At 52.9% G+C, this 14,052-nt stretch overlaps 1 protein-coding gene and 1 long non-coding RNA gene across 5 annotated transcripts in view; one reads left to right on the top strand and one right to left on the bottom strand.

Annotated features, from left to right (window-relative positions):
- Positions 1-546: 546 nt before the first annotated feature.
- Positions 547-12,208, bottom strand: LOC109574264 (secreted and transmembrane protein 1A-like). 4 transcript variants are annotated; one of them, XM_070773852.1, is made up of 6 exons: positions 12,102-12,208; positions 3,707-3,860; positions 3,207-3,521; positions 2,597-2,632; positions 2,186-2,346; positions 547-1,813 (listed from the first exon to the last, which is right to left on the bottom strand). In XM_070773852.1, the coding sequence occupies exons 2-6, from the start codon at positions 3,792-3,794 to the stop codon at positions 1,799-1,801; spliced, it is 615 nt and encodes a 204-aa protein (XP_070629953.1). In that variant the 5' UTR covers positions 3,795-3,860; positions 12,102-12,208; the 3' UTR covers positions 547-1,798. The 4 variants fall into 4 exon arrangements, with proteins under 4 accessions (XP_070629953.1, XP_070629952.1, XP_019837755.2 ...); XM_070773851.1 differs by lacking the exon at positions 547-1,813 and adding an exon at positions 1,820-1,960; XM_019982196.2 differs by lacking the exon at positions 547-1,813 and adding an exon at positions 1,820-1,960 and having other exon boundaries at positions 2,597-2,629.
- Positions 5,662-14,052, top strand: part of LOC139177607 (uncharacterized) — a 26,925-nt gene continuing 18,534 nt past the window's right edge. Inside the window, exons 1-2 of the long non-coding RNA XR_011562121.1 lie at positions 5,662-6,411; positions 9,687-9,794. This is a non-coding gene — a long non-coding RNA (uncharacterized lncRNA). The remainder of the gene's footprint in view (positions 6,412-9,686; positions 9,795-14,052) is intronic.

The raw sequence follows: 14,052 nt of genomic DNA, 5'->3' as shown, positions 1-14,052 counted from the left end.
GCCAGCGAAGCTGTTCTGGGATCGTTACCCTCCTGTGAGGAGAGTCGCCAGGCACCGTGCATTGATCCAATCTGAGATTCTTCAAGATGAGTGAGGACTCCCAGATATCTGGCCTTCTGCATGTATTTGTTTTTTTTAATACTTATTTATTTGGCTGTGTCGGGTCTCATGGGCTCTCTAGTTGTGGCATGTAGGCTTAGCTGCCCCACAGCACTTGGGATCTTAATTCCCTCACCAGAGATTGAACCCATGTCCCCTGCGTTGCAAGGCGAATTCTTAACCACTGGACCACCAGGGAAGCCCTCGTTGGGACTTTTTAGCTTGTAAGACTCACAGCAGCTTCTTTCAGATTTTTATTTTCTTCACTTAAAGATGTATTTCTCAGCTCATTCAATGATTTGCTAGTCAGTTTAGTGTATTCATCTTGAAGATTAGCAATGTGGATGATTGCTTTGCAAAGTGCTGAATGTAGTACTTCTAGAAAAACCTTTTATCACTTTATATGTATCTTTTAAGAATACAGTCAATGAACCACCAAACCAGCTCTATCTTTTTACTCATTTATTTATTTTAATTGGAGGCTAATAACTTTACAATATTGTATTGGTTTTGTCATACATCAACATGAATCCGCCACGGGTGTACACGTGTTCCCCATCCTGAACCCCCCTCCCACCTCCCTCCCCATACCATCCCTCTGGGTCATCCCAGCAGCTCTATCTTTAAAGGAACTTCTCTATGCTGAAAAGAAAAGGCCACAACGAGAAACAAGAAAAGGATGAAATGGGAGGGCTCATCGGTAAAAGCAAACATACAGTAAAAGCAGGAAATCATCCACACACACACACATGATATCAAAACCAGTAATCATGAAAGGAGGAGAGTACGCATGCAGGATATTTGAAATGCATTGGAAAGGAAGAGATCAGCAACTTAAAGCAATCATGCACGTGTATGTAGACTGCTGTATCAGAGTCTCATGGTTATGGCAAACCAAAAATCTATTAATATCATAGATATACACACACAAAAGAAAAAGGAATTCAAGCGCAGGACTAAAGATAGTCATCCAATCATAAGAGAACAAAAGAGAAAAGGAAGAAAAAAAGACCTACCGCCACCCACCACCCCCCCAAAAAATGGATACACTCACAGGAATTATACAATTTTTTTTGTAAAGGCATCTGGCATATACAGTTTGGGGTACTGTTTGATATACATTTGTGAACAGGAAGGGGCAGCATGTGGGGCAGGTGACAGAGAGGTCTGGGGGAGACCAGGGAGGTTGGACACAGATTCCACCAGCAGCCACCTGTCCGGCCTCCCATCCAGAGGGACTGCTCTACCCTGTGGCGGTGGTGGAGGAGGCTTCATGCATCATCTCAGGCCACTGATATCCTCATTTTGGTTCCACAGGTGCTTCCTGGAAGGTCCCTCAAACTGGTTCTTATTCATGGTCCAAAGAAAAGAGGGTCCAAGAGGGTCTTATTCATGGTCCAAAGACATGATCGGCCGAGGACCCCATACGGGGGCATCTCCCAGGTGACTGCAGCGTGGCACTCCTGCCCAGAGGAGGAGCCCAGGCATGGGTTGGGTGGAGGAGGGGGGAGGGTCCTGTTAGGTCAAGTGCTTTGGAACTTGAGATTTTTGTACTTTGGACCCCAGGACCTACTAAGGACCCCTCCTTGGCATGTGTTTTAGGGAGAGGCCAGGATGTTGCCAAGCTTCCTAGTTCTTGGCCTGGTCATGCCCATAGCGATTCCGCTCTGCGTAGTGCGGTGTGCTGGGTACTCCGGGCTCAGAGCCCCCTTACCTGGGGAGAGAGGAGGGAGGGAGGGAGATGAAAGCCACGTGCAGACACCCTTCTGTCTGCAGGTGCATCTGCAGACACATCCACTGCCCACACATCTTAGGTCTCGTGGAAGGAGAAGGAAGTCTGCATGCCATCGTCCAGGGGGTCCTAGGGACGGTGTGGAATCAGTGGCCTGTCTGCGGTGGGGCATCTGTGTTCTGGGACTGGGACTGCATTTGCTGGCTGGGGTCCTCCGGAGAAGGGGCACTGCTCACTCTCTCTCACTAGTCTTGGTGGGTACATGGACATGGGGCAGAGTGTTTATGCCAGGTCTGAGATGACCCCATGCGAGATCCCCTCCCCAGCCCACTGACCAGGCACAGTGGCCCATACCTGCTGGAGCCTGGAGAGTGGGTAACCACGCCTTCGTTGCCAGGCCAGCGCGCAGATCAGCAGGATGGAGAGGACGACCAGGGCGAGGATGGGGAAGACCACGTGGTTCTGGCTCTTGTCCTCTGGATCAGTCTGGAGACTGCACAGCGTTATGCACGGGCCTGCGGGGTGGGGCCAGGCCCTGCCTCCTTTGTTCAATTGTGCAGGAGCCCCCACCACCTTGGGGGCACCCTCAAGGGGGACATCGCTTGTGGTTGGGAAGCCCATGGGTGGGAGAGTGGCAGGGGGATGGGTGCATGGGATGGGCAGGGCTCCAGGCACAGAGGGTGAGGGTGTCTGTGGAGGGAAGACCCAAGGGGGCTTTCTGGGGGCTCCCCTCCTGTAGCCCAGGATGAAGATAGGAACACCTACCTGTGGGAGGTGTGAGAGGCAGGTAATGCGGGTCTGCTAAAGAGACACAGGGCAGGTTGGCGGGGGCCTGCCCAGGGCCTGCCCTGAAGCAGCCCCTCCACCCCAGGTGTCAGATGAGCCCTGGATACAGGAGTTCATAAAGGCCTCACTGGGTCCCCCGCCCAGGGCCCGGCTAGGCTGAGGGGTGCCTCTCAGCCCCTCCCACTGTTCCTGGTCTGGGGCAAAGCTGGACCCCTGCTTCCTGTCCCCAGCGCTCAGGGTGACTCTGACTGCGTATGAACAGGCGAGGGTGGGGAGGGAGCGACGGTTACTTGGGGAGTTTGCAGCAAAGCAAGGGGTGGGGGTGGGGGGATAGGCGGTGTTTAGGGAGGGAAGTTCCAGCTCCCTGAGCACACGGGGACAGTGAGCAGGCACACGTGCTGGGGCTGCCGTGAGAAGCTCAGAGACAGCACAGCCGTGGGTGGGGCAGGGTAGAAGTCCTCTTCAGGCCTCATCTCCGTGGCTCTGGGCACCTCAGGTGGGCACGAGTCACTCCTCCCAAATTGTTCCCCCGCCCCCAGCCAAACAGAGAAGCTCTTGGGGTCAAACCCCCGCTCTCTGCTCCGCTGACCTGAGACGTTCAGGGTGGTGCTTTCGACATTTCTCTGGCGCCCCTGCAGACTCCACTTGTACTGCCCTGCCTGGATGTCCTGGGCTTCTTCAATCACCAGATGGGCCTCACCCTCCCAAATCCGGAGCTGCCATCCATCCTGGCAGAAGTCTCCTGGGGGCTTTACACTGAAGATGAGCTTCCAGGGTGCTGTGTGGTTCGCTTTCAAGGAGATGTTGATGTGGGAGAAGGCATTGGAGATGCTGCAGCTCATCATGGCTGGCTTGCCCCTCAACACAGAAACCACACCCTTGGTGCAGTTGGGGTTGTCCCAGGCTGTGGGGGGAAAGTCACACGTGTGGGTCATGGCTAGACCTCAGGACATCCACTGACTGTCCTTCCTGGGGTCACTGGCATGACCTGGAGCCTGGGCCCCTCCTGGCCTGATCTAGGTCTCTCCTCCCACACCCATCTTGCCCCTGCTGGGGTCCCCCTGGCAGAGTTGGGACCATGCGACTTACTTCCACTCTGAGCACTCCTGAAGGCGGCCAACAACAAGAGGACCCAGAATATCCGGGGAGCGAGGAGAGTGGATGCTGACGTCAGCATGGCCAGCAGGACGTGGATGAGTTTTAAGGGGTCCCTCGTCCTCCTTACTGGTTTTGGGGACACTCCCTGAAGGAAGGAAAGCTGATGAGTCAGAGTTCCCTTAGGCTCCTTGGGAAGCCAGTGAGAGGGGCTGCACCCTGGCCAGGGTGGGTGAGGGTCCCCAAGCTCCTCCCTGACCCAACTGTGTCATGACCCTTCTCGACACCTTTATAATGTCTGCAGTGGGACCACTGTCAGACAGATGAGAAACACAGATGAGACAGGAAACAAGTCCCTGGGACACAAGTCCATTTATATTGCTGGGTTTATCTTGAATTTTATATAAAACATGCAAAACTCCCTGAGCATGTGTCCTGTAGAGACGGTCATGACACACAGAATCTCGTGTGGCCACTTGAACCTGACACCAGCCTAAGACCACCTTGGATGCTCCCTGTCCCTCTTGGCTCTTGCATTCTGAGGATTGGCATTTGGGGACACTTGGTCCACTCTCCAGATTTGCTTTTATCAACAACAAGAGTCTTCCTGTGCTACCCGTGAGTTACAGTCCGGAAAGCTGAACTTTCACTTCCTCTGAAACAAATGATCATCTCAGGCTTTGACATCCAGTAAAACTGACATTTGCGATTCCCAAACGGCACAGTGGTAAAGAATCTGCCTGCCGATGCAGGAGACACAAGAGATGAGGGTTCAATCCCTGAATCAGGGAGATCCTCTGGAGTAGGAAATGGCAACCAACTCCAGTAGCCTTTCCTGGCAAATTCCATGGACAGACTCAGACATGACTGAGCAACTAACACTTTCACTTTTCATAATGACATGTAGCTACCATTAGGTACTATACAGAGGATGAGATGGTTAGATAGTATCACCAACTCTATGGACATGAATTTGAGCAAACTCAGGAGATAGTGGAGGACAGAGGAGCCTGGCGGGTTACAATCCATGGAGTTACAAAGAATGGGATGTGACTTAGTGACTGAACAACAACAAAAAGTTGCTTCACTGCCCGAAAAATCCTCTGTTTTCCATCCATTCATCCATCCTTCCCCCAACTCCTGATAACCATTGATCTTTTTACCATGTCAGGAGTTTTGCCTTTTCCAGAATGCCATGGACTTGGTACCCTTTGGTTTTGAATTCAGTGTCTCTGATTTTCCTTTTCCACTTTGCTGGGTACTGGGCAGAAGGGCCAGGAGCAAAGGAAAGTGTGGATGTAATTGCTTCCAGGAGCTGAGGGCCATTGGTGACCAGCCCCAGTCCTGACTCCAGGAGATTCTGGGTCAAACAAGGAGAATGACATGGCGAGGGACAGTCTCAGCCCCCAGACCCCTGTGACTGGTGCTCCTGTCTCTGGCTTCCCTTGATGTTCTAAACTTGCTTCTATTCCTAATTTACTGTCAGAAGGACAGCCTTCTTTTCTCACATAAGTACAACATTTGTAGTTGAGGAAGAAAGACGTCACCTGAGAGACACGTGTTCTGTGCACACACATGTATGTGATTTTACATATGTGGAATCAGGTTAAACAGCCCACTACTGTCTCTCTCTTCTCGCCCTCTGTACTGTATGTACAAGGGTGAATGCTGCTTTTTAGTCGCTAAGCCATGTCTGACTCTTTGCAACCCCGTGTACTGGAGCCCACCAGGCTCTGCTGTCCATGGGATTTCCCTTGCAAGAATATTGGAGTGGGTTGCCATTTCCTTCTCTAGGGGATTTTACCGATTCAGGGATTAAACTCACCTCTCCTGCGTTGGCAGGCAGTTTCTTTACCACTGATCCATCAGGGAAGGGTGAAAGGTGGCCCCAAAACACATGTCCACCCAGAATCTGTGAAGGTGATCTTACTTGGAAATAGAGCCTTTGCAGCCATAAAGAGGAGGTCGTATTAGGGCAGCGTGGACCCAATCTAATGTGACTGGCTTTCTTGTAAGAAGAGAGAAATTTGTAAGAAAGAGACACAGGGAGAGGCCAGGAGCTGACAGAGGCACAGACTGGAGGGATGTGGCCACAAGCCAAGGGACGCCAGAACCACCAGAAGCTGGAAGAGACAAGGAAGGATATTTCCCTGCAGCCATGCTGATACCTTGATTTTGGACTTCCGGCCTCCAAACTGGAAGAGGGCAAACTTTGCTTCTTTTGATTCCTTGTTTGTGGTTCTTGGTCACGGCTGCCCCAGGACACTCATACTGGCCCCTCCCTCTTTCCCCAGACCTCAGCTTTCCCCTCATTGGAATAATCATGCACAAACCACAGACACTGGAGGGAGTGTTCTGGGGTCACGTTCTGTCCACTTCTCTGTGTCTGGTTCTCACTTTGTAGTGTGCTGCTGGTGAGGTCTGCCTCCCCCGATCCTGAAAGCTTGACTTCAGTGGCTGCAAGGATTCCCTTTGTCTTAGCTTGTGAGCTGCCCTGTCCCCTTGGCTTCTAGCTCCGCCTCTTCCTGGTGACACCTGGTGCTGTGGAGGGCTGACCAGCTCACCCTGTTTCTGGCCCTTCAGATTTCCGCATTGTCACTGCCTTTGCAAACCCTTTGCTCCTCTTCCTGGGAGTGTCTGTCTTCTCCTTACAGCTTTATAAGACTTTAACCCCTTAAAGAAACAAACTGCCTTCCAGGGTAAGTACATTTCCATCATCATTTCTCCCCAGATCGTCTTTGGAATAAGGACTCCACGTGTTTATGTCGTCCTGTCTGTCTTTTCCTTCAAAGCTCCAGGGTTTTGTTTTAAAGTAGTTTTTGTTTGTTTGTGTACAGTATCCTTTTTAAAAGGCTTCCCAGATGGTGGAATATCCATCACCGTCAAATTTTGTCTATTTTTATGCTCAAATCTTGAATATTCCTCAAGGTCTGTTTGCAAGTGGCATGTCACAGGTCTAATGTTGCTCCTTTCCAGGAGGACAAGTGGTGCCTGAGGCACTGAAGAGTGAAGCACCCTGTCGCCCTGGCCAAGGTGGCCTCACCACGTGGGGCCATTCAGGCCCTGCCAGCCGCAGGGTACAGGCCACTATGCTGTCCATCATGCGTTTTCACCCCAGGAAGGCAGGTTCTCTCTATGGCTGTTTATCTTTCCTTGGACATTAGTTTCTCACAAGAACATTAACACGGTTTTAATTCTTTTTTTTTGGAACCAAGAATTTGGTGATTGAGTGAAGAGAGACAGCTGCCCTGATCCTGCCCCAGCCTGCTCAGCATAATGCAAGAGAGGCTGAGATTTCACATGTAGACACAACCCAGTAGCTGCCTTTCAGCAATTGCCAGGATGGGGCATAAATAGCTCAACACTATTACTTACTGCTGAGAACCTCATGTGATGGAATGTTCTAGAAAGAGGTGTTGCAACTTCCTGTGCTGGGGCTTTTCCTGGCACCTTAGATAAGATCTGCTCAATTCTTTTCCTGAGTATTTTTTATAAAATAACTTTTCTTAAATTGGAAGGTTCTCATACACAGAATGGTGCCCAGTGACCCATCGGGCCCAAAGGCACCCTTGCTGGTGTTCGACAGTGACTCCTGGCCTCCTAGCCAGAGCCCTCAGGGCTGCCTGGAGGGAGACCCTCGCCCAGGGATGTCCTCCCCTGAGGCTGCCTGAGCAGGCAGGAGATTGATCTTGTGTGCTCATCTCTGGCCACTGACCCGTCCTGGAGGAAGCCTTGGGCAGGACCCCCAGCCTTTCCAGTCTCCTCAAGATCTCCCCTCGGATCCCAGCCACTCTGCTGCTTCCACTGACCTCAGAACAGCCTTTGCCCCCCTGTTCCCCATCGAACGTGGGCCTGTGTGTCCTATCGATGGGGAGGCAGGCCAAGTCTCCCCAGGCTGAAAATACGTTTCCAGGGAGGCCTGCCCACTAGCCCCAAGGCTGGAGCAGGCAGGTGTCCTCAGGGTCACATGGAGGGCTAACCCCCCAGGGACCCAAAGGAAGAATGCCACCTAAGCCTGTGCTCTGAGAGCAGTGATCCCTCATGTGTGAGAGGGGGAGCCTCCTGCTGGTGGCCTGGCATCATCACCGAATGCCCAGTGCGACCAGGAGACTTAGTGGGAAGGGCAGCTGTGGTCTCTCTGGGAGGGAGACAGCCAGGGGTCTATAGTATCCAGAAGGAATCTCACCCCCTCAAAACCTTTCCTCATCACGTTTTCCTGACCATTGTCCAGCTTTCATCCTTCCCATAAATTTAGGAGTTGTGTTTCAAGTTCCTAGTACACTTTCTGGGATGCTGAGTGAAAAGTGAAAGTGAAAATCACTCAGTCCTGTTTGACTGTTTGTGACCCCATGGACTGTAGTCTGCCAGGGTCCTCTGTCCATGGGATTTTCCAGGCAAGAATACTGGAGTAGGTTGCCCTTCCCTTCTCCAGGGGATTTTCCCAACCCAGAGATCGAACCTGAGTCTCCCGCCTTGGAGGCAGATCCTCTGAGCCACCAGGACGTTGATTGAAAGTAAATGAATGAGTGGGTTCATTCACAGTCCTGAACCATGCAGGGTCTCACTCCATGTGGAGCCAGCACAAGCTAGCCTGGAGAAGCCACCCCCTCTTCAGAAGTTTCCAGGATCCTACTCCCACTCCCTGGGAGAGCACCCTGTCCCTGCACACAGCACACACACACACACAGACAAACACACAGACAGACAGACAGACAGACACACACACACAGACACACATAGACACACACACACAGACACACACAGACACACACACAGACCCCCCCCCCACACACACACACACAGACACACAGACAGACACACAGACAGACACACACACACAGACACACACACACACAGACACACACACACACAGACACACACACACACAGACCCACACACAGAGACACACACACAGAGACACACACACAGAGACACACACACACACACACACACACACACACAGTGCTGGGGGGAGGGCCCCTAGGGCCCCCACATGCTCTGCCTACAATAGGTGCTCAGTCCCTAGACCTGCTCAGAATTCCCTGCAGGGCCGATGCCACACGAAGGGTGCAGTCAGTCCCCTCCAATGAGCTCTGGGCAGGGGCCCGGCAGAGCTGAATGAGTCAAAGGTCAACCTTGGTCTGCACCTGGACCAGGTGACATGGAGAGGGGTGACCTCAGCAAAACGGTGTTTTTGTAACACACGCTGACCTGTCCAACTGGACTCTGGGAGGGAGCGTGTGTGTTGACAAGTAAAAGGAAAGCAAAAGGGACGAAGCAGGCTGAAGTCCAGAGGTCGGGTGGGAGGGCGGATGGTGTCTTCCAGCAGCGAGCGCATGGCCCCCTGGGAAAGGTGTGTGGGGTCCCTTGAGCCTACATCAGGCTCACCAAACCACCCTCTGCTCTCAGTATCTCATATTTTGTCTACCTGCCAGGGAAACACCCTAGAGAGCCTGTCTTGCCAGCCTCCCCACCCTAACCTCTGTGGTTTTCACAACACTATCCCTATGTCCTAAAAATTAGTTCTTCCCTGGTAGCTCAACTGGTAAAGAATTTGCCTTTAATGCAGGAGACCCCGGTTCGATTCCTGGATTGGGAAGATCCCCTGGAGAAGGGATAGGCTACCCATTCCAGTATTGGTGGGCTCCTCTGGTGGCTCAGATGGTAAAGAATCTGCCTGCAATGCGGGAGACGTGGGTTGGACCCCTGGGTTGGAATGATCCCTTGGAGGAGGGCATGGCAACCCACTTCAGTATTCTTGCCTGGAGAATCCCATGGATGCAGGAGCCTGGTGGGCTACAGTCCATGGGGTCACAAAGAGTCAGACATGACAGAGCAACTAACACTTTCACTTTTCACATACCCCTATGTTCTAAAAATTATTTAACATTGACTCATTTTTAAACATTAGTATCTGTTTTAGCTTCACCTTAAATACCCATTTGTGTTATTTATTTAGATGTGTTATTTATAGGTATGTTCTCACAGATAATGAAAAGACCAGAAACTCTGAAAGCAGGAAGTGTCACTGACTTTCTACCACCGCTTGGAGTCCTCCTGAGGGAGTATGGCCTGTGCACAGGTGAGCCCTGGCCATCTTCTGTCATGTTGTCCAAGGTTGCTGAAGGTGTGGGCTCCCAGACGGGCACTGGCTGGGACTCCCTGCCGCTCTTCCCACTGCCCCTAAACCTCCAGTCTTCCCTGAGCCTTCCCTAGGCCATGGTGGGGCTCTGCCCTCACACACACGAGCCTCTCAGTTCAACTTCATGTGCTCCCTGAGGTTCTCCTCACTGGGAAAGCCCCTGGAGGGTTCCAGAATCTGGACAAGGAAATGCCAGGGTCCCTTCCCACCAGGCTCTGCTCCCAAACTCCAACCACCATGGGCCTGGCTCCTCATCGTCAGACGATACAGCCTAGGAGCTGGGAAAAACTCCAGGTTGAGGCAGATCCTGGAAACCATCGACCAGTCTCAATTAAACCAAATCTGTACAATGGAGATACAGACTTTTCCACATTATAGAGTTCAGAAGGGGTGTCTGCAAAGAGCTGGACTGGGGATGGAGGAGCTGGACTGGGGGTGGGAGGAGCTGGACTGGGGATGGAGGAGCTGGACTGGGGGTGGGAGGAGCTCCCCGTGTCCTCAGGCACCTTTGCCGCCCTTATCAGTCTGGGGTTCCACTGCTGTCTTATTTTTAAATATAGGTATATTTTATGCAATATTTGCCACATATTTACATTTCAAAGTGATTCGTTATCTGAAATTCATATGGGTTTTTACGTTTGGCATTTCCACTCCTCTGCCTGAGTCCCTCCTCTTGTCTCTGATGCTGCAAAGGACAGGAAAATGGGAGAGAGAGAGGCCAGGGCACAACAGGGGAAGAGCGGGGTGAGAAGGCAGAGGGTGGGGGGTGCTACAGGAAGACTGCATGATGGGGCAAGAGCTGGAGGGGCCCTGAGGTTTCTGGAGTTGGGAAAAGTGAGGCAACAATTCACCATTCTCTCAGATCACTGTCACAGCTGCTGGTATCTCCATGTATTAAGCTGGGGCACACAGCTGGGATTTGTGCTGTCACTGGGGACCTGATCACATTTGGGAGTCAGTGGAACACCTTGGAAGGTGCATGCCGTTGCCAGCACTTTGTCCTGCCACAGGACCTTGGGGAAACTGAGGCAGCAGGTATGTGGCTCGAGGCTATTCAGGTGACCAGGGGCACAGGGGTTCTCGGTCAGCAGGGATCTCCATTCCTGCAGCACCTAGGAGAAGCTGGACCAGGTTTTCCACGCAAAGGCTCAGTGGTAACGTGTATGTACCTGGATATTTACATGGGATGGTGAGCACCCTGCTGTCCAGGCAGGCCTTTCACCAACAGTGTGGAGGGAGGCGACCAACCACCTTCAGGAGACACTGAAACGGAGCCCCAACCCTGGTTCAGAGGGAAGGGATGCCCCAGTCCAGGGAGCCTTTGCTGTGTCCTGTCCCTGCTGCTATGGCCAGGAGAGATCCCTACTGGGCAGTAATAAGTTCCTTCAGGCCTGGGGGCTGAGTCTGTAAACCCTTTCTGGCTCACAGCCTCAGTGCTGGCCAGCCCATCAGCTGAGCTACTTCTCACTCTCTTTCACAAGGCACTTCCTCTGAGAATCCTCCCCCTCCTTGCACCTGCTGGTTGCACTCTCTGGGGGGTGGAGTGGGGAGAGGGGAGGGGTGGTCTGTACCTTCCCACCACCTTCATTATTTAGTCCCAGGGGATGAGGGCCTCCCAGGGTCTCTGGCTTCTCAGGCACTGGGAGTGGAAAGTGGCTTTCAAATGGCAGATCATTCACCAGTAGTGGGTGGTGAACTGAATTTTGAGATTGCTGCTGCAGCTTAACCAAAAATGAAAGGAGAGCGTAGAAAGTCAGTGGAGTGCCCCTCTCCCCCGACCTTAGGGGAAGTCTCAGAGGTTTCGTTCTGTCTTAATGAGTGTTTGTGAGTGAATGAGCTGAGTGTGCATGTGTGCCCCTTGTGAGTGCACACAAGTGTGTATGTGCATGAAAGTGAGCGTGTGGGCAAGTATGAGAGCCACAGTGTTGGCTTGGATGTGAAAGTGTTCCGTCCCAGATGTGGTCCGGGACAGCAGGGGCTCTGTGCGGATGGGTGGACGTCTAGGAGCTCGAGATGCCAACTCTCTGTCCTTCCACAGACGGGCAGAGCCAAGCCTGGGGCCGCGCTGCAGAGACGCAGTTCCCCACCAGGACTGCGAAGTCTTTGTCTTTTTCACTCCCTCAGCGGAGGCGCAGAGGCAGAGCCTGAGAGCTCAGCGCCCCATCTCCATCAACCCAGCCCCCATTTGAGTACGCTGAGTGGTCGGCGGACACCAGGAGCCCCGGCCACCGCCCCTCAAGCTCTCACCTGCGCCCGGGTACCCCGCCTCCTCCACGCCTGCGTCTTCTGCACTCTGCCTGCCCAGCCGGTCCGCAGCTTCAGCCTGTCTGTGCGCCGGTTTGCGCCGCTGGACTAAACCCAAAAGATTCCAGGGCGGAGCCAAGCAAGGAGGAGGCGGGAGGAGGATTCAGAATCCATGCACGTGAGGTCTGACACCCACGTCCAACATTCAGGAAGGAAACCTCAAGTTATGGGAAGTCACTCAAGTTTCAGGAACTGCCCTGAGTTCAGGGGAAAAGATGAGTTTCTTGATAGTGAATTTCTTATTACATTTTTATTAAACGCAGGGCATTAGATGATCATTCTAAAGAAAACGGTAGGTGGCAGTTTTCCAGGAGACCAAGTTCCTGGAGTTCTCCCCTTTCAAGCTCCATCTGAACAGATCCTCCTATGGGGAGCCGGGTGTGTTCACCCCGCTGCGTGGATCTGGGGACCTGCTAGTCCCCTGCTGTGTACATCACCCCCACACACAGACACTGGGCCAAGCCCTGCCCATTGAGAATCCTCAGAGCCTGATTCCATCTTTCAGAAATGCAAGTTGGGTCCACCTAGATAGAAGTCATGCTGGGGACACAGGCAGGGATAAGGAGCGAGAGTGAGTAGGAGCAAGTGGTAAAGAGTTTAAACTATAAATTGTCCTTCATTAGCCCTTGAGCAGAAGGAGCCCCTCTTCCCGGCTCCCTCCCCACGGAGAGTCCTAGCAGGCTGTGTATAGAGACACTCTGTGGCCAAAACAGGTGTCCCTGGGGCATACCTGAGTGCCCTCATTCCTAGAGGGTGGAGTCCAATAGGTGCTGACCTCAGAGAAGTGCTGGAAGCCAGGAGTGTCCTTGCAGGGATGTGTACGTCTCTCATGTAGAAATGGTTTTGGTGCTTATAAAAATCACTAAGATAGAAGTCTCTCTTTGAGACTCTGAAAGTGGGGAATAAGGGCAATGTGTGAGAGTCACAAGGGCGGGGAAGGACAGAGGTGTTTCAATCATTCTTTGTTCGACTCCAGGCTCTGTTTTTTTCAAATTGCTGGGGGCAAGCGGCTGCTGTTGATTTGAACCCGGAGTCCTTGGTCCACGTCCAGCCTCACTAGCTTCTGGGCTCTCACCAGCAGTGCCCAGATTTCCTGCAGACCAGGAGGAAGGCTGCTGTCATCATCCCGCTGCCTAGCCTGCCTGCGTACACCCTCCCAGCTCCATCTTCCTTGTGTCAGAGGGCCAGGTGCAGCCTCAGCTGTGGGCAGCATGTATCCTGGGAGGTCACACCTGGGGCAGCGGAGTCATGAGCCAAGGGTGACCAGAGACAAAGGGGCATGTGCAGGGCTGGGCCTGGCTCTGTCCCCGCACCCCCGAGGAGAGAGCCTGGGAGAGAGAGACCCAGCAGGGATGCTGTGGCAGGGGTTGGGAGCAGGAGAAAGAGTTTTTCTCTGTTCAGTGTAGGACATCCGTCCTCAGACCTGCACTTCCAATAAAGCCCCCTGGAAGGCAGGAGTGGGGTGGGGGCAGTGAGTCTGAAGGTCCTTCCATGGGGGAGCAGAAGCCTCGAAGGTGTATGGAGAAGGGCGACCCCACAGTTATTGATGGTTTGGAGGTGGGGTGAGGAAGCCCAGAGGTCCGCAGTGCCAACTGAGTGCCCTGTGGACTGTCCCCTTCCAATAGAACCTAAAGTGACCTGCTGGCAGGGTGTAGAGTGGAGTAAGGGGCAAAGAAGTATTTCTGGGCCACCAGGGGAGAGGCTGTGGACTCAGGCTGGGCAAGTACTCGTCAAGTGGGCAGAGAGTTGCTGGTGTGGGTGATGCCCAGCTTTCATGTAAAGAAAGGAAAATGCAGAACCAAGTTCTAGGGGATCCCTGAATTTTGTGGGTGGCAGAGGAAGGGCCTAGACTGGACAGGAAAGAACATTGCAGCTGCCCCACAGGTGGATCCTC

The sequence above is a fragment of the Bos indicus genome, chromosome 19 (genome assembly GCF_029378745.1).
Source record: "Bos indicus isolate NIAB-ARS_2022 breed Sahiwal x Tharparkar chromosome 19, NIAB-ARS_B.indTharparkar_mat_pri_1.0, whole genome shotgun sequence".
Classification (NCBI taxonomy): domain Eukaryota; kingdom Metazoa; phylum Chordata; class Mammalia; order Artiodactyla; family Bovidae; genus Bos; species Bos indicus.
This window is presented reverse-complemented; position numbering and strand designations above follow the sequence as displayed.